The sequence below is a fragment of the Mauremys reevesii genome, linkage group 26, assembly GCF_016161935.1.
Source record: "Mauremys reevesii isolate NIE-2019 linkage group 26, ASM1616193v1, whole genome shotgun sequence".
In the NCBI taxonomy this organism is placed as follows: Eukaryota; Metazoa; Chordata; order Testudines; family Geoemydidae; genus Mauremys; species Mauremys reevesii.
The window spans coordinates 1,792,781-1,818,052 of record NC_052648.1 but is presented as its reverse complement, the minus strand read 5'-3'; the positions used below and the strand labels follow the sequence as shown (position 1 = coordinate 1,818,052).

The 25,272-nt window shown below is 56.4% G+C and overlaps 1 protein-coding gene and 1 long non-coding RNA gene across 5 annotated transcripts; one reads left to right on the top strand and one right to left on the bottom strand.

The window, feature by feature from the left end:
- Nucleotides 1-4,507: 4,507 nt before the first annotated feature.
- Nucleotides 4,508-24,656, top strand: CRLF1 (cytokine receptor like factor 1). Of its 2 annotated transcripts, none has more exons than XM_039515595.1 (8): nt 4,508-4,751; nt 13,639-13,917; nt 15,344-15,473; nt 16,825-16,994; nt 20,196-20,353; nt 20,633-20,801; nt 22,567-22,745; nt 23,603-24,656. In XM_039515595.1, exons 1-8 carry the CDS (start codon nt 4,697-4,699, stop codon nt 23,624-23,626), a joined length of 1,164 nt encoding a protein of 387 aa, XP_039371529.1. In that variant the 5' UTR covers nt 4,508-4,696; the 3' UTR covers nt 23,627-24,656. The 2 variants fall into 2 exon arrangements, with proteins under 2 accessions (XP_039371529.1, XP_039371530.1); XM_039515596.1 differs by having other exon boundaries at nt 22,567-22,749.
- On the bottom strand, nt 10,482-17,716 carry LOC120391666. 3 transcript variants are annotated; one of them, XR_005591432.1, is made up of 3 exons: nt 17,393-17,716; nt 14,936-15,137; nt 10,482-12,362 (listed from the first exon to the last, which is right to left on the bottom strand). It is a non-coding gene; the product is annotated as an uncharacterized LOC120391666 (long non-coding RNA). The 3 variants fall into 3 exon arrangements; XR_005591433.1 differs by lacking the exon at nt 10,482-12,362 and adding an exon at nt 12,886-13,724; XR_005591434.1 differs by lacking the exon at nt 10,482-12,362 and adding an exon at nt 12,886-13,076.
- Nucleotides 24,657-25,272: the final 616 nt, after the last annotated feature.

Sequence of the window (25,272 nt, the reverse complement as noted above, 5' to 3'; positions counted from 1 at the left end):
CTAAGCAACGAATATGCAGCGTGTTCACATGCTTTTCTGGTGCGGGGTCTGTCCATCCGCATGCTGTGCTACACTGCTGCAGTGGCACTACCCTCTGGGTGTCTGTCCCCCAGGCCCCGCACAGCTCCCTGCACTGGATCCTGGGTTGGAGATTTGGTGGGACCTCGTAGATGAGATTAAAAAAACAATCGAGATCCTGAAAACTCATGGTTATTAAAAACCCCACCGCCTTTTTCGCAAGAGAAGAGGAGTTCAACCAAAGGACCTGTCAACTTGGGTAACTGCATTTAGCCTTCTATAAGGTGTGTGAACAACTGGTTGGAAAACTGTACTCAGAGAGTAGTTTCACAGTCAAGCTGGAAGGGCAAATCGAGTGGGGTCCTGCAGGGATCTGTCCTGGGTCTGGTTCTGTTCAGTGTCTCCATACATGATTTGGATATCGGCACAGAGAGCACACTTACAACGTTTGTGGACAATACCGAGCTATTGCAAGTGCTTTGGAGGACAGGATTTGAATGCAAAATGATCTGGACAAACTGGAGAACTGGTCTAAAATAAATAGGATGAAATTCAATACAGACAAATGCAAAGTGCTCCACTTAGGAAGGAATAAGCAACTGCACAGATACAAAATGGACAATGACTGACTAGGAAGGAGCACAGCAGAAAAGGATCTGGGGATCGTAGTGGGTCACAAAGTAAATATGAATCAACAGGGTAACATCATTGCAAAAAAAAGCAAACCTCATTCTGGGACGTATTAGTAGGAGGGTTGTAAGCAAGACACAAGCAGTAATTCTTCCACTCTACTCCATGCTGATACGGCCTCAGCTGGAGTATTGTGTCCAGTTCTGGGCACCGCACTTCAGGAAGGATGCTGACAAATTGGAGAAAGTCCAGAAGAGAGCAACAAAAATCATTAAAGGTCTAGAAAACCTGACCTGTGAGGAAAGGTTGAAAGAACTGGGTTTGTTTAGTCTGGAGGAGAGAGGCTGAGGGTGGGCTGTGATAACAGCCTTCAGTTATAGAAAAGGTTGTTTTAAAGAGGAGGGTGACTAATTGTTCTCCTTTGCCACTGAGGACAGGACAAGAAATAATGGGCTTAAATTGCAATAAGGGAGATTTAGGTCAGGAAAAACTTCCTAGCTGTAAGTTACAAATTACCTGGGGAGGTCGTGGGATCTCCATCACTGGAGGTTTTTAAGAACAGGTTAGACAAACACCTGTCAGGGATGTCAGGGGCTAGATCAGTGAATCTCAACAGCCAGCCCGTGGACTGGCGCCAGCCCCTGAGAGCTCCCTGACACAGTTTGGGAAGGCAGCAAGCCAGTCCCTGGTATCAAAAAGGTTGAGAAACACTGGGCTAGATGATACTTAGCTCTGCCTCAGTGCAGGGGACTAGACTAGACGACCTATCAAGGTCCCTTCCAGTCCTACATTGCTATGATTCCACCTGAACTCTGAAGTGGAGAAATGATGTTTTGCTTCTTCTCCTGCAGCACTGCTGGGTAATATTTTTCTGTGTTGTTTAAACAGATGCCACCTCAGAGGTAGATGCTTTTCAATGCACTTTATTCAGAGGCAATGAAACGTGATGGGATCGTTTGGGATGAAGGGTGTTACTGCATCGTACGTACAGCTGTCAGCACCACCTACAATTAATTTGAGCAGGACTGGCCCGGTGATTGCTCTTTGCCACAGTGTGGGGCTGCAGTAGGCACCAGTGGTGACAGCAGGGAGCCTGTCTCTCCTGGGCGCTCCATTAGCCACCTGCCAGGCCCAGGCCACATGGAAGAGGAGGAGGAGCAGCTTGACTGGAACCCAGAGGGGTGATGAAGAGGGAAGATACAGCTGGGGAACAGGAGCTAGGGAGTGTGGCGCAGGAGGGAGCGGGGTGGATTGACCTGGGAATGTCGTTTAGTTTTACTGGGGCTGTCTGCATGGGGGATGGGAGAGCAGGGGGTGACTTTAGGGGAGGGACAGTACCTGAGCCTGTGACCTGAGCCAGGAGGGGGGTGGGGCGAGTCGACACCTTTGCCCCGGAACCTGGACAAAGGGAGAGGGGGAGAGGGAGGGGGAGAGAGCCGGCTGGAGGGGTTTTTGGTTTCAGTTCTGGGCTGGCTGGGAAGAGGCAGGAACCCAAGTCTGGGGTCTAAGCTCCTTGCCCCCCAGAGGGACCTGGCTGAGGGGTCCTGGTTGTACCTACAAGCCCTGCCTGGGACTGTTCCTGTCGGCTAATAAACCTTCTGTGTTACTGGCTGGCTGAGAGTCCTGGTGAATCGCAGGAAGCCGGGGGTGCAGGGCCCTGACTCCTCCACACTCCGTGACAGGGAGCAGATCCAAAGGGCAGCAGGTGAAGGACGGGAGCTGGGGGTTAAGGGGGTGGGGCAGGGAGAGTTTCTGTGTTGGGGAGGGTAGAAGAGTCTGTGACCAGAACTACGCTCCCCTCCGTACACCCTGGCGTGGAACCCAGGGTTCCCGTCTCTGCATTCCTTCCCCATCAGCTGGTAGCTCTGCAGCCCTCCGGCAAAGTGTGTCTCCATCCCCCTCTACCGCTGGGTCCCCACAGAACATAACAGCCTTCTACTGCCGTCGGTGTGGTAGAGCTAAAGATCACAACTCTGCTGAGGACCCGGGTGTGGCTGTGGGTCCACTGCATGGAACTTTTGTTTTGTCAGTGTTACATTTTATTGATTGTTTGAAATGAGGAAGCGATGTCCCAGCCAGTTACACTACAGAACAAGAAGGTTGCAAAGCGAAGCACTGCCCAGTTAGGAATGCCAGAATGCAGGCTGCTTTAATCCTGGTGTGCAGGCATTGATACCCTCTTTAATGACATGAACACATGCCATTGGGGAGAAGCCTTTACACCACACTGGCTAGGTCGCATTCGGTGTGAATGGAAGGCAGGATTGTTACGTCGGTGTGTTGGGAACCAAGGTGGCTAGGGCGGAGCAAGAAAGGAAATTCTGCTGTGAGAAAATCCAGCCTTGCCAAGAACACCCTGTTTATTTATGTTTGTAGGAAGCCCTCAGCAGCAGCAGAGTCTAGGTCCTGGACAGATCATTAAGAGCCCAATTTCTCTCTGAAAGAAGCATATTCTCTGCCTTGTCCCATCCTTCATTGGATAGGCCCTCTGGCTGGCTGGCTTCACTGTGTGAGCCCTGGCCTGGGCCGGGGGTAGGGACTGGCTTCCTGACCCAGTCCACACACTAATGCACCAGCTTCACATAAGGGGTCTTTACATCAGTATCACTCAAAAAGCCTGTGGTCACTTTTAATTCCCTGTAAACCTGGTTTATATTGATGTAAATGGACCAGGCCCCCTTGCTGCCTTCAGCTCCACAGATATAAGGCCGAGTTACAGGGAAAGGAAACTTGCCTTTTCAGAGACATGGAAATGGTCAGCGGAAAAGTCTGTTTTTCTTGAATTTTGGTTTCACTGAAAAAAACAAACTTCTTTAAATTGCCAAAATCCCCCCAAAATTTGATTTATTTTAATTTTGGGGACACACACACACACACAGACACACAGAAAGACAAATTGGTGGGGAAGAAATCCGATTCCCACCCTGTTGTGAAGAGTTCCCCGCACATAACTGATTTCTCTGCCGATCTTAGTTAAACCAGCGCAACCCTTGTGCGGAGAGAAGCCCTTTGTCCCTTGTCTGTACAGCCCCGAGCACATCAGGCGCTGAGCGCTTCCTGCGGGTCTATGTGGCTGCAGGGCGGACGACACCGGCTCCTGTTATTAATAAGGGAAGGGCAGGAGCACATGAGCAAACGAACTTTCCGGGGTAGGGGGCCAGAAATGGCGGGTTTACTCTCGGCCAGACAAGCCCCGGACTAGGAGGGAGAGCCGCTGCGGTCTGGGGGGGGCCGGGGACAGGGTGAGGCCGGGCCAGGGCTCCCAGGCAGGCACACGTGGGAGAGCCCAGCTCGAGGCGCCCGCCCGGGGGCTGTAATCCCGGTTCCTGGGCTCCGCTGGGAGGGTTGATTACTCACCTCATCTCGCAGGGAATGTGTCTCTTCCCAGCCCGGGGGCGGGCGGGCGGGACACCCGGGCGCGTTATTCCGGGAGGTTGGCCGCGACCAGACTGCAAAGCCCCCAAAGGTTACAACCAGCGCACAGAGAACCGGGGCCGGGTCGGGATTTACGGCCGTGACTCACCGCTGATCTTTGCAGGGCGCTGGGTGAGTAAGAGGAGAGCGATTTCAGGAAATGTCATTGAGATGGGGGGCCGGGGGGGGCTTTCTCCCACACCCCTCTCCTTCGCTCTGCCGCAACCCAGAGACAAGCGGGGGTGGGGGGACAATAGGGGAAATACTAGAGGATCTCTTCTGACTCGGGTTTGTAAATTTCTGTCCCCCCATGGGGGCGGGACCGGGCAGTGTGAGGCGGGGCCAGAGGCGCATTAGGGAGCTTGTCAATTTCAGTTGTTCAGACTTGCTTAGGACTTTCCAAAACTTGTTGGTGTTTCTCTGCGCCCCCCCCCCCCCGGCTCCTCTTTCAGGCATTTCTCAAGATCTCTTGAAATTTAAAATTGAGGTGTGAGAAATACACACCCGGGAAAAAAATTGCGGGGAGCCCCATTCCCCATAGGGAACATCTGCCGGGGGAAAGGAAACATTTCTGCCCCTCGAGGTGGAGAACAACCCCCCCACACACACACACACACACAAAAAGTGTTGAAATATGATCACTTTTTTGTTCCTTTGGCTTTGTCTTCCTCGAGTGGAATCCTTGACATGTAAGTAACGCCTGCATTCCGTTCTCTCCGGGCCTGCTCTCGGGAAGGTGGGCAGCAGATGCACGGATGTTTCGCAAGTCGGTAATAGACCGTATCGGATGGGATAATGTTAGCAAGAAATCGATAACCGGCTGGGAACAAGCGAAGTGAGTGAGTGAGTGAGTGTGTGTGTGTGTGTGTGTGTGTGTGTGTGTGTGTGTGAGAGAGAGAGAGAGGGGGGGGGAGTTATTAGGGAAATAGGAAAATCCAGCAAGATGTGGCACGGAAGGGGAATTTTTAGAAGCCTTGGCAGTTGCAAGGTGGGAGCGCGCGTTTGGTAAAAGGGGATCGCCCGGCCCAGGCAAAGCTGCCTCGATGGGGGCAGAGACAAGACAAAAGGTGGAGGGAAGGATCGTTGTAGATAGAGGGGGAGGGGGCAGAGCCCGCCGGGCCGAGCAAGGTTGTGGCGCAAACGGCCAGTCCATTTCCAAGAGGTGGGGTGGGGCGCGTGGGGCAGATTTTGCTTTCAGGCGCCCGGAGTCGTTGAATTCCCCGCGAAGCGCTTCGGGGTCTGCCCGAGCCCTTTGCCCCGCGCACATGGGACGGCGGGTGCACGGATCTGCCCCCAAAATACCGTGCAAGAGAGAGAGGCACCAACAATGGCAGTGGAAGCCCAGAGAAGCTCCGTGCGCCCCTGGCGCAGCGGCCGAGAGGCGAGCGCAGAAACCGGTGATGCTGGTTTAAAACGCGGCTCCTCTGACCGTCTGCAGCAAACCACGGCGAAATGCGCCCCCCTCCCTGCCTGTACCCGGCCCCCTGGCTGGGGGGGGCGCTTCCACCGGGGGTCCACTAAGGCCCCTGCCCCCTCGTTCGTTAGTCCTCACTTTTCTTCCTTCGCCATCCCATTCACTTCTCTCGGTGGATTTCCGAGGCGCGCGGGTCGGGGGTCCCCGGCCCCTATAATAATCCCCCGCCCAGGTTCTCTCCAGCCCCCCCCCCGGTCCAGCTGTGCTCCCCGGGTCTCACACATCCTGTCTCAGGCACACTGCGAGCCTGGCTGGGCGAGTCCGAGGCGAACGTGCCGGGCTCGGGCCCTTGACATGACAAAGGGCTCCCGGCCCTCAAGCCCCCGCAGCGGGTCCCAGCCTGCGCGCAGAGCGGGGGACTCTTGTCCGCGGCTCGCTCCGCTGAGAGCCTCCGGAACCGCACCTGGAGAGCGGGACCCCTTCGCTCCGCGCCAAGCGCAAGGGGGGGTGCGCTGGCGCAGCGCTGCGCCCGGGAGCCGGGCGGGGTGCGCGCCGCAGGATAACGCCCCGAGGCCGTAACAAAGGGCTTTATTGCTGCAGATCTAAATCCCCCGCGGGGCGCCACGCCGGGCCCGTCTCCCTGCGCGGGGCTGGCTCTGCGCCCCAGCGCAACTCAGCAGCCACGGCCCGCACAGATCCCTCGGTGAGAGCAGCCAGGCCGGCGGGGAGGCGGAGAAACCCCCCTCCCCGGGCTTCGGCTCCCGTCGCCAGCCGCCCAGCCCCCGCTGTGGGTGCCGGTCTGCGGAGCCGCCGGGGCGCAGGCTGAGGCCAGGTGCGGGCGGCTCCCGCAGGAATGAAGCGCCCAGCCCCCTTCGCCATTTGTTCCCCCCCAACCACCGCCAGCGGGTCGCCCCAGCCCCGGCGGTGCCCTGGGGGAGCTGCCAGCCCAGCCCAGCCCCGGGGGTGCCCCCGCCTGGCGCGGGGCCCAGCGATCCGGGAGGCAGCCGGGCCGGGGGACGTGTGCTCAGCCCCTCCCCCCGCACCCCCGCAGGGCTCCGCTCCCAGTTCGGGACCCGCAGGGCGCAGCCCCCATTGAGAACAATGGAGAATCCCCCTCCCCCATTGAGAACAATGGAGTATCCCCCTCCCCCATTGAGAACAATAGAAGGGACCCCTCAGTCCCACTCCGGGTTTTTCCTGCCAGGAGAAGGGTCTGGGGTTTGGGTTGGGGCAAGTTTCTGCCTCCTTCAGTTGAGATGATCATTTCACCAAGAAAACGTGTGTGTATCTGTGGTGTGTGTCTCTCTCTGGGTGTATCTTTGGGGGTGGGCTGGATGTGCTTATCTGTGCGTGTGTGTATCTGTGGTGTGTGTCTCTCTCTGAGTGTATGTGGAAGGGAGTGTATCTGTGTGTGTGGGGCTGGGTGTGCTTATCTGTGCGTGTGTGTATCTGTGGTGTGTCTCTCTCTCTGGGTGTATGTGGGGGGAGTGTATCTGTGTGGGGGGGACTGGGTGTGCTTATATGTGCGTGGGTATAATTGGTGTGTCTCTCTGGGTGTATGTGGGGGGAGTGTATCTGTGTGGGGGGGGGCTGGGTGTGCTTATCTGTGCGTGTGTGTATCTGTGGTGTGTCTCTCTGGGTGTATGTGGGGGGAGTGTATCTGTGTGGGGGGGCTGGATGTGCTTATCTGTGCGTGTGTGTATCTGTGATGTGTGTCTCTGGGTGTATGTGGGGGGAGTGTATCTGTGTGTATGTATTTGTGATGTTTGTGTGCCTGTATCTGGGTGTGAATGGTTGTGTGCAAGTGCATCTGTGTGTGTCTCTGTGTGTATATGTATGTGGTAGGAGTGTATGTGTGTGTGTGTGTGTCTGTATATCTGTGGTATGTGTGTATATCTGTGTGTGTGTGTGTGCCTGTATCTCAGAGCAGGAAGTGTATTTCCTAAGACCCCAGAAGTGCTGTTAACACAAATTAGCCTTTGGTTCCTGGAGTTGTGTTTTTGTTTCCCAAGCAAGGGGTGGGGGGTGGGGATTCCCTTTCTCCTCTAGCAGGAAGTTGGTGCTTCCTTTTTATGATGGGAATTTCTCAAGACGATATTTGCTGCAAACACATGATCTAGTCCTGCCAAGAAAAGCTGCTGCTGTTGTTTAGGAAGCGGCAGCCACCCCTCAGCGTGGCCTGGGCCGGACAGACCATCCCAGTGACACATAACGCTGCAGCAGGACCCCCGAAACCTCAACTGGGACAGTCCTGCTCCCAAGCACCTGTGGTGAAAGCACCTGCCCGGGGTGCTGCTGCTGGATGCTCCTGGGAACACAGAGTGCCCAGGGTATTTTGTGACTTCCCTCACTCTCAGTGGCATCACCCTGGACATGGCCAATACTAACAGTAACAATACAGGCTGTGGCTCCACAGTGCTGAGTTGTGTTTTCCTGACAGGCAGTAAGTAGCTTGCAATGACTTATCTAATAAGAACCATTAGCAGCTGATTATTAAACAGCAATAGCTAGTTATTTGGAACTGAAATAACAGCTAAGCTGGGCTCGTGCCAAGGAAACGAACCCAAACTGAGGAATTCGGAGTTAAAGCACCCAGGTCTCATCCTGCACTCCCACTACATTGAAGTCAGTGGAAGTTTTGCATGGGGAAGGTTCACAGGACCAGTCCCCAGGCACTTCTGGGTTAATACTCTGTGGGTGGCACTTGCTGTGTTAGTGGGTGTCCCACATGCCAGCTGGCCCTGGGATTGCTACAGTCAGCAGGGTCCCAGGTGTGCACAGACACTGATGTCCAAGTCTGGAGGTATTTGATGGGCACCTACGTTGGCAGGGGGTGATTGTTTAGGGGTTTTGTGGCCAGATTAGGGTGATGGTAAGAAACTCAAGCTCAATTTGAGGACAAACCTTGTCTGTTAGGCTGGGGAGCAGTCTTCCCAGGGAAGCATAGGTTGTATGGAATTGCCTTGGAGTCTGTGCTTTCGGGCACCCACCTGGGGTTGGGGAGAACTGGGCTAGATGTGACCTGCCAGCCCTAACCCCCTCCTTGGGTAACTCTTCTGGTTTCACTGGAGTTCAGTGGATCCAGCCCTTTGATCCTGGCTGGAGCACTCCCATGCATCGAAAGGTAACCCTTTTGATGAAAGATGAAAGAGGCTAGGACTCTTCAGCTTGGAAAAGAGGAGACATGATAGAGGTACATAAAATCATGAGTGATGTTGAGAAAGTGGATAAGGAAAAGTAATTTACTTATTCCCATAATACAAGAACTAGGGGTCACCAAATGAACTTAATGGGCAGCAGGTTTAAAACAAATAAAAGGAAGTTCTTCTTCACCCAGCGCACAGTCAACTTGTGGAACTCCTTACCTGAGGAGGTTGTGAAGGCTAGGACTATAACAATGTTTAAAAGGGGACTGGATAAATTCATGGTGGCTAAGTCCATAAATGGCTATTAGCCAGGATGGGTAAGGAATGGTGTCCCTAGCCTCTGTTCGGCAGAGGATGGAGATGGATGGCAGGAGAGAGATCACTTGATCATTACCTGTTAGGTTCACCCCCTCTGGGGCACCTGGCATTGGCCACTGTCGGTAGACAGATACTGGGCTAGATGGACCTTTGGTCTGACCCGGTACGGCCGTTCTTATGTTCTTATGTTCTTAACCCAAAGGAACAGCCAGAGATGCAGCAGGGTCTGTTAAATGCACAGGGCTGGGGGAGAGCAGGGGACGTGTCTATCAGTGGCTTGTCTGGAGCTGTCATTGGGGGGGGGAGGGATTGTGCCCTTTTCCTAAATCTCCAGAGTCTATAGTGGAAAGTCTTTCCCCCCCTTTTCGCTATTGGGTTGGTGGGGGAGAGGCACGGTCCCTCTAGGCTGGGAACATGTTCCCCCGTCACGGCTAGATTCCCCACAAAACATCCCAGCAGAGGGTCAGATTGGAAACAGGCAGGGAATGGTGATGAGAACACAGTAAGCCAGGCACGGGCCTGCATACGGCATTTCTATTGCCCCTGCGGACTTGGCGCGATGCCCAGCCGGGGACTCACACTTTCCTATGGGACTCCTGGGCTGTGAGACATGCGGGGACGCTCCCAAGGTATAGACCATGGTACATGATCACCAAATCCCTCCTATGGGGTGTGTGTTGGAATTACACCCCCAGGGGCTGGTGTACACAGAGAGCGACGTGCCCAGGAAGTCTCTTAAGAGGGGTAGGACTTGAACCGTCCTTTACCCACAAGCCCGTCCTTTCTCCTCGGCAAAGGTATACGGCTTTGCTGTGCTATTTTATGAATTCAGCCTGCATGGGTGGATATGCTTAGGATTGCGCTGAATAATGGAAAACACAGACCCCCCCTAGTTCAGAGGCCAGCGGATAATTTTCAGTCACTTATAACTTTATACGTTTTTTTTCAATCCTGTCCAAGGCACCCACCCTGCCTGAAGGCTAAGCCCATGCCAACTTTGACATGCAGAAATGAGCCCCTTCAAGTGACCAGAACTCAAAAATAAACCAAAGCACTTTTTAAATGACTAGTTTCCCCCCCTGCACACACACACACACACACATTTGACTCTAGTGAGTTTGATAAAACATTTAAAAAGATTCACCTGAGGGATGGAGCATGAGAAATGCAGCCTCAAAACGAGAAAGGAAAAAAAAAGGTTGAGGAAGATTGTGAAGGAACAAAGCCTTTGGCTGAAATGGCTCTTTCGGTTGGGGTTTCTGGGGGCTGTCACATCACTTTGGCACAGCGACACGGGGGTCTGTGCACCACATTTCTCAGGATCTGAGACCGTACAAATTCTCCTTTGTTTTCCCCTTTGGGGATCTTGCAGATAATTATTTTGTTAAATCTTTACAATTCCCAGATAGTGCACACTCTTGCTGTGTGATCTCAGAGGCTTTTCTCAGAGATTTCCCCCTCCCTTTCCCAGGCATTTAAACTTCCAATATAAAAATAAAATGAAATCCAGCCATTCAAAAGAAAAGAGTCAACGCTCCTGACACCTTGGACGTGTGGTTTGACTTTATAGTATTACTTAGCACCTGATCAGCATTTTTTGTTTAATAGGAAAGTAATAAAACTTCTAGCAGGTATTTTAGTTCCGAGTTGCACATTCCACACGTTGACTGTGCTCTCTGGCCCATTCCTCTCCAATATGAAACCTTCACACTTTTCCCTTTTAAAACACATGTTCATTTCTGGGTCTGTCTCGAAAAAACACTGCTTAAAAAATTGGCCCCTCCAGACACTCCCTCTCTCAGGCTTTGCATGGAGGACGGGAAACGTGTCTGTTTTATGATGCTCGTACGTGTTTCCAGTGGTGTTTAGATTAAGATTTACTAGAATTAGGGTCCAGAGCATTGGCTGCTTTTATCCGCAGGGCTGCAGCTTTCTCACCGAGAGCTCCTCAGGGTTTTGACACGCTGGTGGATGGAAATGCTTGGGTGTTTTCAGAGGCCCTTTTGGAGGCCGAGGCGCGTTTTGTCCTACACGTCAGGCTGGATGTTCTGAACTGCAGAGATTCTTTGTGAACTTGGGGGGGCTCTCGGGCCGTACAGCAGCTGGACGGGCCTTTGCTTTTAGCAAAGGGGAACGTAAAGGCAAAGCTTTGTGCAGCACCTGTACTGCACGTTCCCCAGCGGCAGCTCTGCATGCTAGAGACATGAGGGAAAGGTCCCTCTGGCTGTGGTTCCTCATCTCCTTCAGGCGTCTAGTTACGCATAGGCCATTCTACAGTGCTAGCCTAGGCTCATGCTGACTAAGCTGGCCCAAGAGAAAATGCCCCCCCCTTGCTAAGCGATGGCAAGGTATCCCCATGCTAGACAGCCCTGTTCATGAGCAGTGCCGAACACGTGCCAGGCAGAACGAGGCCCTGAGCCTTGCCTGGGGCCTCTCGGCACTAGCACAATATGAGTAAATAGCAATGCAGGGGGGGCCCCGTTTGCCACTGGAATACCAGGGCCCAACTCCGTTGACGTCAGGGACCGCGCTGTGGACTCAGCTCCTTGCCCAGCATCTGTACAAGGCTGGGGCTTAAGGCACAATGTCATCAGCGCTGCAGTCAGAGAGGCTGCAGGCCAGGGGGCTGTTTTGCCTGCCCGCTCTGGGAGCTTTTAGGGTGCCCCCAGGGCCAGGGGCTCGGAGAATTAATCCCAAATAAATGCCCTGTCTAGCTCCCCGAGGTGCAATTCATCCCTGGGCAGGTGGCCAGGGGAGCAGAAAATGAGCCTTTTGGAGAAGCAGTTGCATGGCTGACAAAGCTCTGAAGTGGCATCTGCTCCACAGTGGTTGATTCTAGTATCTCCAGGGCAACCAAAGTGGCACTGGAACATTGAGCGTGTTAGTCTCTATGGGAGGGAGATTGGTGGCGTTTCCTATATTTTGATAGCTAGAAATGTTGTGTAAATCTCCCAGAGCTTGGCAGGGCGGCCCTGTGGCACAGAGGGTGGAATATAAACAACCAAATCCGATAAAGCCTCAGCAAACCCTTTAAATACATGCTTAGCCTTAAGCACATGAGCAATTCCAGTTAGGTTAGTGGTACTGCTAATGGAAGTACGAGCTTAAGAGTTGTGCTGAATCGGTATCTCTCATCGCTGCCCGGAGTGAGATCAATACTGTGACTCTGGCTATACATTCAGGGCTGCACTGTCAAATAGGGGCATCTGAGCTCTGTGTCAAGTGGGTAATGGGGCACAGGGAGGGGACGTGATTGTAACAGCTTGCGCCAGGTGGTGCTTAGGTGTGCGAACCGGAGTGCACAGATGTCACCGGGTGACACTCTGGGTGCACATCGTGCTCCCGAGTGTAGGGGATGGATCTGCAGGTCCAGGCTCCGACTCAGCAAAGCTCTCAGGTGCTGGGCAGTGGAATCTTGGCTCCTGTACAACGAATGGGGCGAGAGGGGCTCCTTAGACTGCGATTCACAAAAGCCAGTACGCTAGGCTCTCCCATGGGAGATGCCAAGGAGAGGGGTCTCCCAGCTCCGGCGGGCACCTGCCTCTGCTCTGATTCACAGCCAGGAACCCGCTTTGGAGTCCAGCACCTCATGCTGGTTGGAGAGGAGGAGGGGTAGCCCTGTGAGAAGGACTCTGTTGCCTGGTGGTTAGAGCATTCACCCAGGATCCAGCCCCCCTGCTCCACTGACTCTCTATTTATCCAGAGTACACCAGCTTCACTGGGAGAGCTTGGAGGGATTTTCCCCAGCTTGGACTCTCCCCTAGGCCCGTGGTTAGAGCCCTCACCTGAGAGGTGGCAGATCCCTTCCCCCCATCAGGGGGAGGGGGGATTTGAACTGGGCAGGGGGCTCCCACATCCCAGGTGAGTACCCCGATCACTGGGATACAGGGTAGGAGGGAAGTCCTCCTCTGAGCAGCACCTCGGACAAGGTAGATGGCCACACACAGGCCTGTCTTTCCCTGGTTTGGGAATCGGGTTGGGCGCAGGGATGCAGCCATGTGCACATTCACGGGCAGAAACATGGGTGTCTAAGGAGCTTTTACTGCCAACAGTTAGACAACGAGGAAATTTAGGCAGCTCCAGGGTCTCAGCAGGAGTCCTGTACGTCACTGTGGGCCGAAACTGGACGCAGGTGCCTACAAGAGGGAGATATGCTCCAAACTCAGGCCTTAGGCACGGCGCCTTGCTGAACTGGAGCTCCCCAGAACAGTGCGTAACTGGCCAGCTCTGGGTCCCTGACGGGTGCTTCCCTCTCTGGGGCGGGGAGGGCTGGCTGTGAATGTGTGTTTTTGAAAAAGTGTTTCCACAGTTGCTTTTGAAATCCCCTTTGCCACAAGCCCCACCCACCCGCCAGCCATGGGCGGCCGCGCCCTACCAAAACCCAGCCCCGTAGGCTGCAGCAAACCACAAACAATCCCTGCCCAGGCAGCGGTGAGCGAGAGACACCTTCTCCACTGACACAAGCAGCTTATCCTTGGAGAGAAATCCACACTCGAGTTACATCTCACCGTCCAAGCGGGAAAAAGCTGCCAAACCTGCCTATATAAATCCCAGACATCTCCTAGGTTTTCATCGTAGGAAGAGTGAGGGAGGATTTTTACCCAGCAGGCAGAGCAGAGTCTATTTGGGGGGAGAGTTAGAGGTCGAGCCCTGTAAGAGTTTGTTCCTTGATTTTCCTTTTTTTTTTTTTTGCTGCAGATCCTGCAGTCATATCCCCCCAAGATCCAACTCTGGTGATTGGCTCTTCGCTCATCGCCGCTTGCTCAGTGAACTCTGACTTACACCTGAAAGCAGAGGACCTGTACTGGACTCTGAATGGCAGACGTCTCCCCCCAGAGTCCTACAAGGTCCTCAATGGCACCACCCTCAGCGTGGCTCTAGCCAACCTGAACGGGTCCAGGCAGCAGTCAGGAGATAACCTGGTGTGTCACAGCAGAGACGGCAGCATCCTGGCTGGCTCCTGTCTTTATGTGGGATGTATGTTTGCAATGTTCTGCTTAGAGAGATGTTTCGCCCCAAACACCCCAGGCACAGCCAGAAAAACAAACCAGCCCAAATTCATCCCTGGTACAAGTCTGCTGAGTTGGAAGCTTACACAGGGATGAATCTGGCTGCACAGGGATATTTACCTTGTTCGTTGACAGACCTTCACTTTAGATTGCACCTTTCATCCTAAGGGTCCCAAAGCACTTTAAGGACTGTACGGATACAGCAGTTGCTGCCCATCCACTGACATGCAGCTGTTTCTGGGGTGGAACCTCCTGGGCAGCACTGCTCAATAGCATTTAGGAGGGGAAAATGAAGAATAAAATCTCTAATCAAAACTGCCCCGGGGTATTTAGAGAGGAGAGAACCACTCGAGTTGGAATTTGGCCAGACACTAGGCTTAACACTCCAGCTCTAGTCAAAAAAGTTCCCCTAGTTTCTACCAATGGCAAGATGTTCAGAGGGATTTTGCTTTTCCTCCAGATGAGAAGCCGCGTGTTGTCATGTGTCCACCTCTTTCATTAGGGGCTGAGCATTTCATTAGAACAAACGGAGTAATTTAAAACAGTGTTGCTGGTTACCAAGAACAGAGTCAGAGAAGCCCCTGCAGTATTAACAGTAATTTGTACACTAATCCTTTGCACCTTTAATGTCCTTGTAATAATTTGCACTACCTGCTCATTTCCCAGCATTCATTAATGGAACTCTAATCCTGGGAGTTATCAGAGCTGGCTTTAGCCTCTGCCTGTGAGAACACAACAGCAGAAAGACTCTGTTATTTGGCAACCACTGGTAAAATTACTGTTGTCCAAATCAATGATCATAAGATTTTATCTTAGGCTATTTTAAGGACATTTCTAGGAGTTTCTCAGAATACAGAGGCTTAACTGGGAACAGAAAACCCTTTTTGTTTGTTTGTTCCCAAAAGCGAACTGCTTCAGATCCAAGCTCAGCAACAGAATAAATGGGCAGATGTTTAAAAAAAAAAAAACCCAACAAAAGCACTTACACTTAAAACGAAGAGCTGGAAATCATTTGCTCCTTCATGCACCTGCCAAGACCTGAGTTCAGGAGCCTGTCTTCCTCGTAGAACAGTGGATGGTTTTCTTGGCACCCGGCTCAGGGTATTTTCCTGTGTTCCCTGGGGTGTTCTGGATGTTGATGATATCATCCACAGTTGCATGGGAATCACAGAATCCCGATCTTGGATCCTGGCAGGTGAATGACAAATGAGCTGATTTTAGCTGAGCATCTAAATGCATTTAGTCAGGGATCTTAAAACAGTTTGTTAAACAAATCTACTGAACAAAGTTCTCAGGCTCAGCCCTTGTAAGTCTCTATGCTGCTTTGAGCAGGGGAAGCTTTGGCGGTTTCTTTGCAGAACTGGTTTCATGTCAAGGGTTCTTTTCCCTTTTAGTGCCACCAGAAAAACCAGTCAACATAACCTGCTGGTCCAAAAACATGAAAGACCTCACCTGTAAATGGGCCCCCGGCACGGAAGGCGAGACCTACCTGCACACCAACTACACCCTCAAATACAAACTCAGGTATGGGCAAGCTGTGGGGGAAGGGAGATGAACTCCTGTTATTCTTTGCGATGCAAGTGCTGAGGCAAAGGACCTACCAAGAGGGGAACCAGGATGCAGCTCCTCCAAGTTCCAACCTGCCCACCTCGGAGGTGGGAGACAGACTGCAAGCTCTTGCCATCCAACCAGCGCCACTGGCCAGCACGTGCAATGAGTTTGGTGGGGCTCAGTCTGATTCCTAACAGGCTTCTCCTTGCTGGCAGCCTGAGAGAGGCCAAGGAGTGTCTGGGCAGGGAGACCCACGCAGGGTGCAGCCCAGGTGGAAGCATGCCCTGCCACTGCTTCTTCTACACATGCTCTCAGGGAGGTTAAGGGGAGTGCGTGGCTAATGCATAGTAGTATGTGCCAGGAGTCTATTCCCAGCTGTGGGAGGGAAGCAGGGGGCTGGGAGCCAGAACTCCTGGGTTCCCAGCTCAGCCACTGACTCTGTTCCTGTCCTTGGGCAATTTCTCCATGCTCTGGTTTTCCCATCTATACAGTGGAGCTAATGGCACTGACCTACTTCCTGGGGGATTGTGGGGATTTATTTATTAGCATGTGGGAAATGCTTTGAGATCCTTGGGTTTAAGGCCTCATAGAAGCACAAAGAGTCTTTGCTCTGGATAAACGGCACACGCTGGCATTTTGGGCTGGGAATCTAACACCTTGCAAAGAGACGTTGCCAGTATTAGACAGCAGATGAATGAACCACAGTTCCTGTTAGGAGCAGTTAACTCCTGTGTTAACATGGAGGGTGCAGGGGCGGCTCCAGGCACCAGCACTCCAAGCACGTGCCTGGGGCGGCGAGCTGTGGGGGGTGGCCTGCCGGTCACCATGAGGGCAGCAGTCGGCAGCATGCCTGCGGGAGGTCTGCCGGGCCTGCGGTTTTGGCGGCGGATACCCCGAAGGTGCGGGACCATGGGACCTCCTGCAGGCATGCTGCCGAATCCGCCTTACCAGCAGCCCTCCCGCAGGCGCGCCGCTGAAAGCCGCCTGACCGCCGTGCTTGGGACGGCAAAATACATAGAGCTGCCCCTGGGAGGGCGTAGAGTTGGCAGTGCTGTCCATGCCTATCGCTCAACGGATTGATACCAGAAGAGCTCAGTAACATCAAAAGCTGCTAGTGAGGAAACCAGACATCCCTGCACACGCACTAGAGCCAACGTGCATGTGCAGAGTTCCGGGAGCAGTTTCAGCTGTCTATGGAAGGTTGGACGGAAACCAAAGGCCAAATTTTCTGCTGGTGCAAACTGACTGAGTTCCCTTGACTCCAGAGCCAATTCACCAGCAGAGAGCTCGACCTGACGGGAGGGCTGGTGCCTCTTGTTTGCAGGTGGTACGGCCGGGATAACACGTGCCAGGAGTATCGCACTGCAGGGCAGTACTCCTGCCACATCCCCAAAGACCTGGCCCTCTTCACGCCCTACGAGATCTGGGTGGAGGCCTCCAACCGGCTTGGCGTGGCTGTCTCCGAAGTCGTCATGCTCGACATTCTGGACGTGGGTGAGACATTAGCTTGTGCCGCCCCCTCCCTGCATGGGGCCACTGCTCGTGTGCTTCCCGCCTCTCTTTCCTTCCCTTCCCTTCCCGGCTGTTTTTAAAGGGTTTTTCTTTTTTAAGAGTATATTTTTATTTTTGAGAGGGGGATCTAAATCCTTCAGAAACAGCCCATGATCTCCGCCCCCTCCCCAGCCCAGGAGGGGTTTAAGCCACTCCACTGGGTGCTCCAGGGTGGAATCCCAGCACAAGGGGCTTCCATTGGAACCTCCCATTGCTGCCCGCTCCCCGTGGGGCTGGACGCCCCATTGTAGGGCGCAGTTGTGCACAGGGGACGAGAGGGGAGCCGAAGGATTTCAGTCAAAGTCTGGTGGGGAGGCCTAGGGCGGCCCGTCCCTAATTACCAGCGTGCCTCTGCTCCCAGCTAACCTCCTTCCTCTGGCTGCGCTGGAAGGCGAGACGGGTGGAGCACAGCGGCTCTGGTAATCTGAGCCCTGGCTGCTTGGAGCAGCGCGGACGGGAGTTGGGGGGCTTCTCACGCGCTAAAGAGCTGCTGACACCTCATGGAGAATGTTACAGCCTTTGTGGCGAGACCTGATCCTTCCTTGAGCCCCCCAGTCTCTGCATTCCCTTCCCCTCCTCCCGCACTGCCTGCAAACCGGATAGTCCCTGCCCTGCTCCTTCCCCACCTGGAGCCACAGCCCTCCCAACTGTGACATCACAGTCATCTCCGCAGCAACCGGCTGTGATGTCACACACAGGGGATCATGACTTCAGCTGGGGGGGGGCATAGCAGAGCTCCAAGTGGGACCAGGATCCTGGGTTCATGGCATCCTTCCTGGTAATAGAGAAGGACGGAGAAGGGCAGCAGGAAATGGACGATATGTGAGCAGAATTGCTTCTAATCTAATTAGGATGTTTCTCCACGTTTTCCTGGAGGCATCTGTTGCTCCTTAACCCTTTCTGCCCCACGCGGCACATGGCCAGGAAAGGGGCTCCACCCCCATCCTGGGGCCTGCTGCCAGGCCCAGGCAAGGGGGGCAGGGCTGCCACGCCCTGAGACCAGATGTCCAACCTGCGTCGCGGAGAACGTAAAACATCCCTGGGTCATGGCCGGAGGAAGAAATGCCCATTTCCTCTGGTATCGTGCACATTGGAGGCAGTGTAACCCCAGCACAATGTGCTGATCCATGGGGCCCACCAGGAGGCAGATGTCACATCCCCCTCGCGGACCAGGAATGGGCAGTTGCTAAGGCTCAGTATGGGGAGAGGGTGTCCCACAATGCACCCCACACACACACACATTGCACGCACCGGCAACAGCAGCAAGGCGAGCGAATGCCCCAGGCAATGCCCATCGATTGCCCCAGCAGCCAGTGGAGCAAGAGGCTGAAAGAAGGGTTTCATTCAGAGCCCCCCCCACCCCCAAGTCCCAGCTCTCCTCCCTTCCGTCTGTGCACCGGGCTGCTCTAGCACAGCAAAACACTGCTGGTGCTTGGTCCTGCACCCCCCAGCCCCAGGAGGGTCAGAGAGGCTCCCCAGTGGCTTGGGTGCTCATCACATAGACTTTAAGGTCAGAAGGGACCATTATGATCCTCTAGTCTGACCTCCTGCACAAAGCAGGCCACAGAATCTTACCCATCCACTTCTATAACAAACCCCTAACCTATGTCCAAGTTACTGAAGTCTTCAAATTGTGGTTTGAAGACCTCAAGCTGCAGAGAATCCTCCAGCAAGTGACTCATGCCCCATAGGAGGCACCCCACCCCCTGAGCTTCCCCCCCAGGCTGGAGCATTAGCAGCTCACTTCCGTGGCCGGAGGAGCACCAGTGGGCCCCACAGCCACATGAGGCTCCTGCTCCCACGTGCTCTGTAAGCGAGTGGACTCACCCCTGCAGCGCCTCCTGCTGGTCATCCATGGGAATTAGCTCTTCCAGCATCCTGGAGTGCCCCCTGCAGGCTGGTGATCCACCTTACCGCTGACCCCCATGTCCCTCCCAGGACCCCTGTGCCCCTTTCTCTGGGTTGCCCCTCACACCAGCAGTACCCCCACACTCTGGGCCTCCCCACCCAGGGGAACCCCCACCCACTAACCCCACCTTGCCTCAATGTAAGGCTACTGCCAGTCCCCATCTGGCCCCCCTGCCTGGGGCAGACTGCAGTACACGCCACTCATCACAGGCAAGGGTGGGTTGGACCTGCTGCCTCTCTCTATAGCTGGGCTGCCCCCCTGCAGCCCCAGTACTGGTCTTAGGCCCCCAGCCTGGGGCTTTCCTAGGCCAGAGCTCCCCAGCTCCTCTGGCCTTCGCCCCGCCCCGCCCCACTCCACTGACCCTGCTCAGCTCCCTAGCAGCTAAGCTCTTCTCTCTACAAGCAGCGAGAGACTCCTCAGCTTCTGGCTGCCCTGGCCACTTCATAAGGCCCAGTTAGTCTGGCTGGGGCATGGCCCCAGCTGCAGCCACTTCTCCCAATCAGCCAGGGCTTTGCTCCCTTCCCCAGCCCCTGCCCTCTCCGGGGCTGTTTCAAGCCCCGCAGGGCAGGAGCGGGTAACCACCCCGCTACATGCTCCCTGCCCTCGTCCGTTCACGTCTCCGGGCGGAGTTCCTCTGGGCGGCGTCCGCTGGCTCCCTTGACGCCTTCGAGGAGCAGTGGGCGCTGTCCGGGGTTCTCTGCTCGGTGTCCCCGTCAGGCTCCCTTCTTATGACCCTTTGACCACACTCCTGTCCCTGTTCTTTTATTAGTTGTCCCCCGCAATTAGTGGGTTTCTGAGGCCCTGTGGAACCTCCCCTTAGGCTGGGGGGGGATCCGTTAGCATGGGGCAGGCTTCGCCCGCCCCGTTTCCCGGAAACCCAATAGATACATGCTCCCTGCACTGCACGCTAGTGGCCACGAGAACGGGAGAGCTGCCTGCATGCTAGATGCTTCTGCACTTTATGTCTTACTCTGCCAGGGCATGAAAGTAACGAGACAGGAGCAGATTCCTGCCTGAAAGCCTCCCCTGGAGGAGCAACCCAATCCCTCCCCAGGCCTTGTGACTGGGCACAGCTGCTGTCTGGCCAGGCCCTATTGCTAGTGACTCCCCGTTTCCATGATCTATCTCTCTGGGGCACCGTGGGCCCCCCGAAAGCAGCACTCGGGGTTGGGATGTTCATCTAGGTCCTGCCAGCCGCCCTCTCCCCGGCCCTTAACGCTTCTCTCCCCCGGCAGTCACCACCGACCCGCCAGCGGACGTCACCGTGAGCCGAGTTGGGGACCTGGAGGACCAGCTGAGCGTTCGCTGGAGCTCCCCGCCTGCGCTGAAGGATTTCCTGTTTCAAGCCAAGTATCAGATCCAGTACCGGGTGGAGGACAGTTCAGAGTGGAAGGTGAGCGCGAGGGAGCAAACACGTGCATGGCTGGGACCCAGGAGACTGGAGCCGTGCACAGCTGCTTAGAGAGGGCCTGGCCTGCTCCTGGTGCTCAAAGCCCTGCCTCGGCCTGGCCTGGCCCTCGCTCCGCATGGGAGCCACGTGGCTCTCTGAGCATCCTTCCTCCCCGGGGAACAAGCTCCGAGTGGATCTCTGGGCATCAAGGGAAGGCGTATTCCAGGGCGCAGCTGCCAGCTCTGCTACAGGCTGGAACCCACCTTCCTCCTCTCCCGGCAGGTGGTGGACGACGTAGGGAACCAGACATCCTGCCGGCTGGCAGGGCTGCGGCCCGGCACCGTGTACTTCGTCCAAGTTCGGTGTAACCCCTTCGGGATCTACGGCTCCAAAAAGGCCGGGATCTGGAGCGATTGGAGCAACCCCACGGCGGCCTCAACCCCTCGCAGCGGTGAGCAGCACGGCCCTGCAGCAATAACCATGGCAGGGGTCGGGGAGCAGGGAAAGGGCCCCTCTGAGTCCTCCACACTAGCACGGCCCGCAGATCGCAGGGGAGGAGGCTGGGGCAATGCCCAGCCCTGGGGCATCTGCCAGGGACCCAGCTCCCAGCTGATCTGCATGGGTCACTGGAGAACAGGACCCAGGCTCCTCCAGCGGGAGAGGCTGCAGCAAGGGGCCTCGGGCTGGCAGGAGGCGCATGGGCTCCCAGCTGGCGGGAGGGAGCCAGGTGAATGCCCTCGGCCATGGGGTACCTCGGGATTGCGGTGCTGCGGGCACTGGACACGGCACTTCCCTGCGGGATGGCAGGAACCAGCCATGCCCTGTCCAAGAGGTGCTGCCTGGCCTGGGCTGAGGCAGAGCCGCTCCCCCCCAGATGGTGCCTGTGGGCTCTGACAGCTGGGGCAGCTGCTATGGAAAGGCCCAGCCCCGGCTCCATTGCAGCCAGCATGGCAACTCCACCTTCTCCAGCTGAGGCTGTCGCTCATCACAGCCCCCCCAGCTCGTTTGCCTTGGAGGGGTCCCCTCCAGGCTCCCCAGCAGGCCGAGCGCCTCTGCAACACCCCACACGTCCCTCAGCCCGGGGTGGGGAGCAAGAGACCAGGGCCGGAAATCCAGCCCAGCGCCGACTCCCCCAGGAGATGCAACTTTCCTTGGCGTGCCGGGGGTCTTGGCACCCCGCCAGCTGCTGGAGTTCAGGGTCACCCCTCCCCGCCCCTTGGCTCTGGCAGTAATTAGATTAGCATTCAGTCCTGCTGGGGCAGCTATTCCTCCCGCGCCATATGCAAATTGGCTGCTGTTCGCATTGTCTTTTGGGGCAGTGGGGTTGGGAAGGGAGGGGGCAGGTGGGGTGGGGGGCGGGGCAGGCTGCAGAGGCCCCAGCGGCCCAGCCTCTGCTTCCCCACTTTCCGGAGAGCGCTGGACGTGCGGAGAGGTTGTCCCCTCCTTGGCCCCGCTCTGTGCCCGGCACTTGGATTTCTTGCAAAGGAGCCAATTCGGAGCTCTGATTTCCCAGCAGGGAGGGCGCGAACCTCGTTTCCACCCCCCCCCCGCTGCGCCAGCACGGCCCGGCCGTTCAGCAGGGCTCGCCTGCCCTTATTTATGATGTGACGTCGCTGTCACGCCTTCCCCGGGCACTTGTAACCCAGGCTCAGTGGGGGAACAGCTCTGCCCCTCCCTAGCCCTCGCTGGGGGACCCGCAGGCTCAGCCTCTGGACTGCACAACAGGGGGAGCCCGGGACCTGCCAGTGCAAGGGCTGGGACCCCCCCAGCTGCCCCCAGCCAGGCAAAGTCGCTGGGGGCTCAGCGCCAGAGGGAGGGGGGTTCTTAGGCAGACAGATTTTAGGTCACATTTGGAGGCATTAAAACTCAGGAGGGTCCTGTCTAGACAGTTTTGCAAATCGCCTTCCCAGGCATCACAGGCCCAGCCCCACGGAGCTGGGGTAGGAGCCTTCCTGCTTCCCCAGGTGAGCTAAGCAGCAGGGAACATGCACCGGGCCCCCTCGCATCAGCTCCAGAACGGCAGGGTTCCCGCCCCGCCCTCCGGTGCTGGCACGGCCACGGCTGCACCCTGGGCCACAGTTCCCATGAAACCCAGAACATGGCCAAAGAGGAGCATGTCCGGGGCCACAGACGTGCCAGGGTTCGTGGCCATCTTCCCCCCAGTATCCTGAGCCCCAGCAGCACCACTCTGACCCCCTCTGCTCTCCCTGGCCCAGATCGGCTCCCGGGCGTGTGCGACCCCAAGAGCGGCGAGCACAACACCACGCTGCGGCGGGAGCTCAAGCAGTTCTTCGGCTGGGTGAAGAAACACGCCTACGGCTGCTCCAACCTCAGCATCAAGCTCTACGACCAGTGGCGCGTCTGGCTGCAGAAATCTCACAAAACACGGAACCAGGTAGGTAAGGACCCTTCTCCGATTCCTTACATCTCTGTGCCGAGAGGGAGGTGGGCAAGGAGTTTGGGCGTCACCTCGCTCTGCGAGGAGGAGCAGAGTCTCCAGATACACAAGGCTGCCTCCATCAGGTGGCTGCTGCTGCTGCTCCACCGTCAGATCCCTCTTCCCCACTGGGAGCCGCTCTCTATGGCCCTGAAGGGGCATCTCACCTGCTGCAGCGCCTGCCCCGGGGCACGGTTTCGCCAGCCCTGGTGATCTGGAGATGGGGGCCCAGGCTGGGGCACCTGGGAGCCGGCACTCGGAGGTCGTCAGGCCTCTGCACGTTCCGGTAGCACAGGGGCTGAAGCGCAGACAGGGCTGCCCTCTGGATTTATACAGGGGAGCCTGCAGGGTCCTTGGCTCCTGGCATGGTGGCACCCTGCTACATGCCCTCATGCACCGGAGGCAGCATGCTTTGCCCTGGCCATGAGGCTCCGAGGGGAAAGCAGCACGCACAGGCTCTGGCTGCCCTGCCCCACTCTGGAGAGGCAAAGCAGCTGCCCAGCAAAGCTGGGGAATCTGGGTCCTGGAGCCGGCTCTGTTCCCCCTGCCCCACCGGCCTCCCAGAGACATTCCCGCCTGGCCCTGAGCCCATGCCCCAGCCCTCGGTGCCCATGCAGCAGCCAGCACGCGAGGTTATAGGAGGAAGCAGACGCACCCGACATGCTTTACAGTTGCTGGAGGGCAAACAGGCTGCCGGGACGCAGACAGGCTGGGACCAGGGGAGGGTTGCTCTGCGGCTGGCCGGGCGGGTGCGGGGGGGCACATTTGGCTTCGCGGTTACTGCCTCTGGAAGCTGGGCTGTGCTTTCGTTCTAGGTGCTGCCCGGCGATAAGCTGTAGCCCCCGCCGCGCTCGGCAGTGGCAGGAGAGCAGAGGGAGCACTGGGCTGGAGCTGCATGGCACCCGCGTGCGGCTGGACCTCACCCAGCCCTCAGGATCGGGGGGAAGGGCACGGACCCGCCCCCCCCAATCATTCTTCTCCAGCAGCGATAGGAAGAAACAGACTTGGACTTCGAACGCCTCCCCCAGGCACTCCCCTCCCAGCACCCAGCCCTGCTCCTCGCCAGGGGCCCCTGGTGCAGCCTCCCTGTCACTGCTGGGTGGGGTTCCCAGCATTGCCGAGACACCCCCGATGGGGAGGGGGGCTATGAGTGCCTACGAAGCACACCCCAAAGTGGGGGGGGGTATCTGGCTGCTGTCAGCTGGGCCTCGGCTGCAGGTTGCTCCTGGGGCAGGATTAAGAGGGGGGATCAGAGGGGCCTAATGGGCCTCGGACCATTCACAGGCAGGGCACTGGCTGACGCCAGTCCTGGTCACTAGCAACCTACATCCGCTGCCATCAGCGGCCCCTGCATGAAATGAGTCTGTAGGGTCTCAGCTCCGTCCCCCCGGGAGCAGCGTCCCAGCCCCCCAACCACGGTAACTGGTGCTAACCAGGCTGAGCATAGAACCAGCTCCCCTCACCCCAAGGGCACTCCCAGGCTGGACGGAGGGGCACCGCTGGTGGGTGGGAAAAAGAGCGGGGCCTTTTACCTGCCAGAAATCCCCCCCCAGGCAAAGTCCAAACAACAGGCAGGATGCTGCACACGCAGGCCCCTGTGCATGGCCCTGCCAGCGCACCGGGGTGCCAGGCAGTGCCACCGACTGCATGGCACCTTTACACTGCCCTCGCTGCACCAAAGGGCCCCAGCCGCCATAAGAATCCATCCTGAGGTGCCTCATGGAAACAACGGCCACCTCCCCCGCTGGGTCCCCTGGGGGCCTGAAGCCCAGCCCAGTCCTGCCCCACCCCGAGGTGTCAGGGAAACTGTCTGTCTTTGTTTTCTGGCTGCACATTAAACACCAGAGCGCAGAGGCCTCTGCATTTGAAGCCAGGCCTGTGGTTCTCCGAGCATTGGGCTCCAAACAGACATCACCCCCCATCACCCCCAGTGCCTACATGGACTCGCTCATTGCACACTCAGCGTCGCCGGCGTTAGCCAACCCCTACCTCGGTCTGCACGGGGAGGTGCGCCCCTTGGTTTTATTTAATAAAGGAAAGAAAACCAGGAAGAAAAAAAGATCTGGCCTGAGTGGGTGTGAGCAAGGGGCCAGCGGCCACTGGCACGTGGGGCTGGGGGTGTAAAAGCGGGCGTGTCTGTCTCCCATGGTGCACCACTTTCACGTAAGGTGTGACTTCAACCCAATGTAGTGTGGAAGCCAGTAAATAAGTTTTTCTTCGACAGTAGTTAGAGCAGTGCCACAGGCCACCTGGCTGCTCTTAGTTGGCGCCAGCTATGGGATAATTTGGTGATGCAGAAGTTGATCAGGAACTGGTTTGAGTTAAACCCCAATAAAGCACTCAGACCAAATCAGCCTCCACCCCAGGTCTGCCCCCCAGTTAACTACATCAGTGCAGTGTGTGCAGCCCAGGCCTGAGTGGGATGCGCAGCCGCACGCAGCACGGCTCGGCCAGCTACACATCCCTCAGCCCCGGGCCCGGGCCC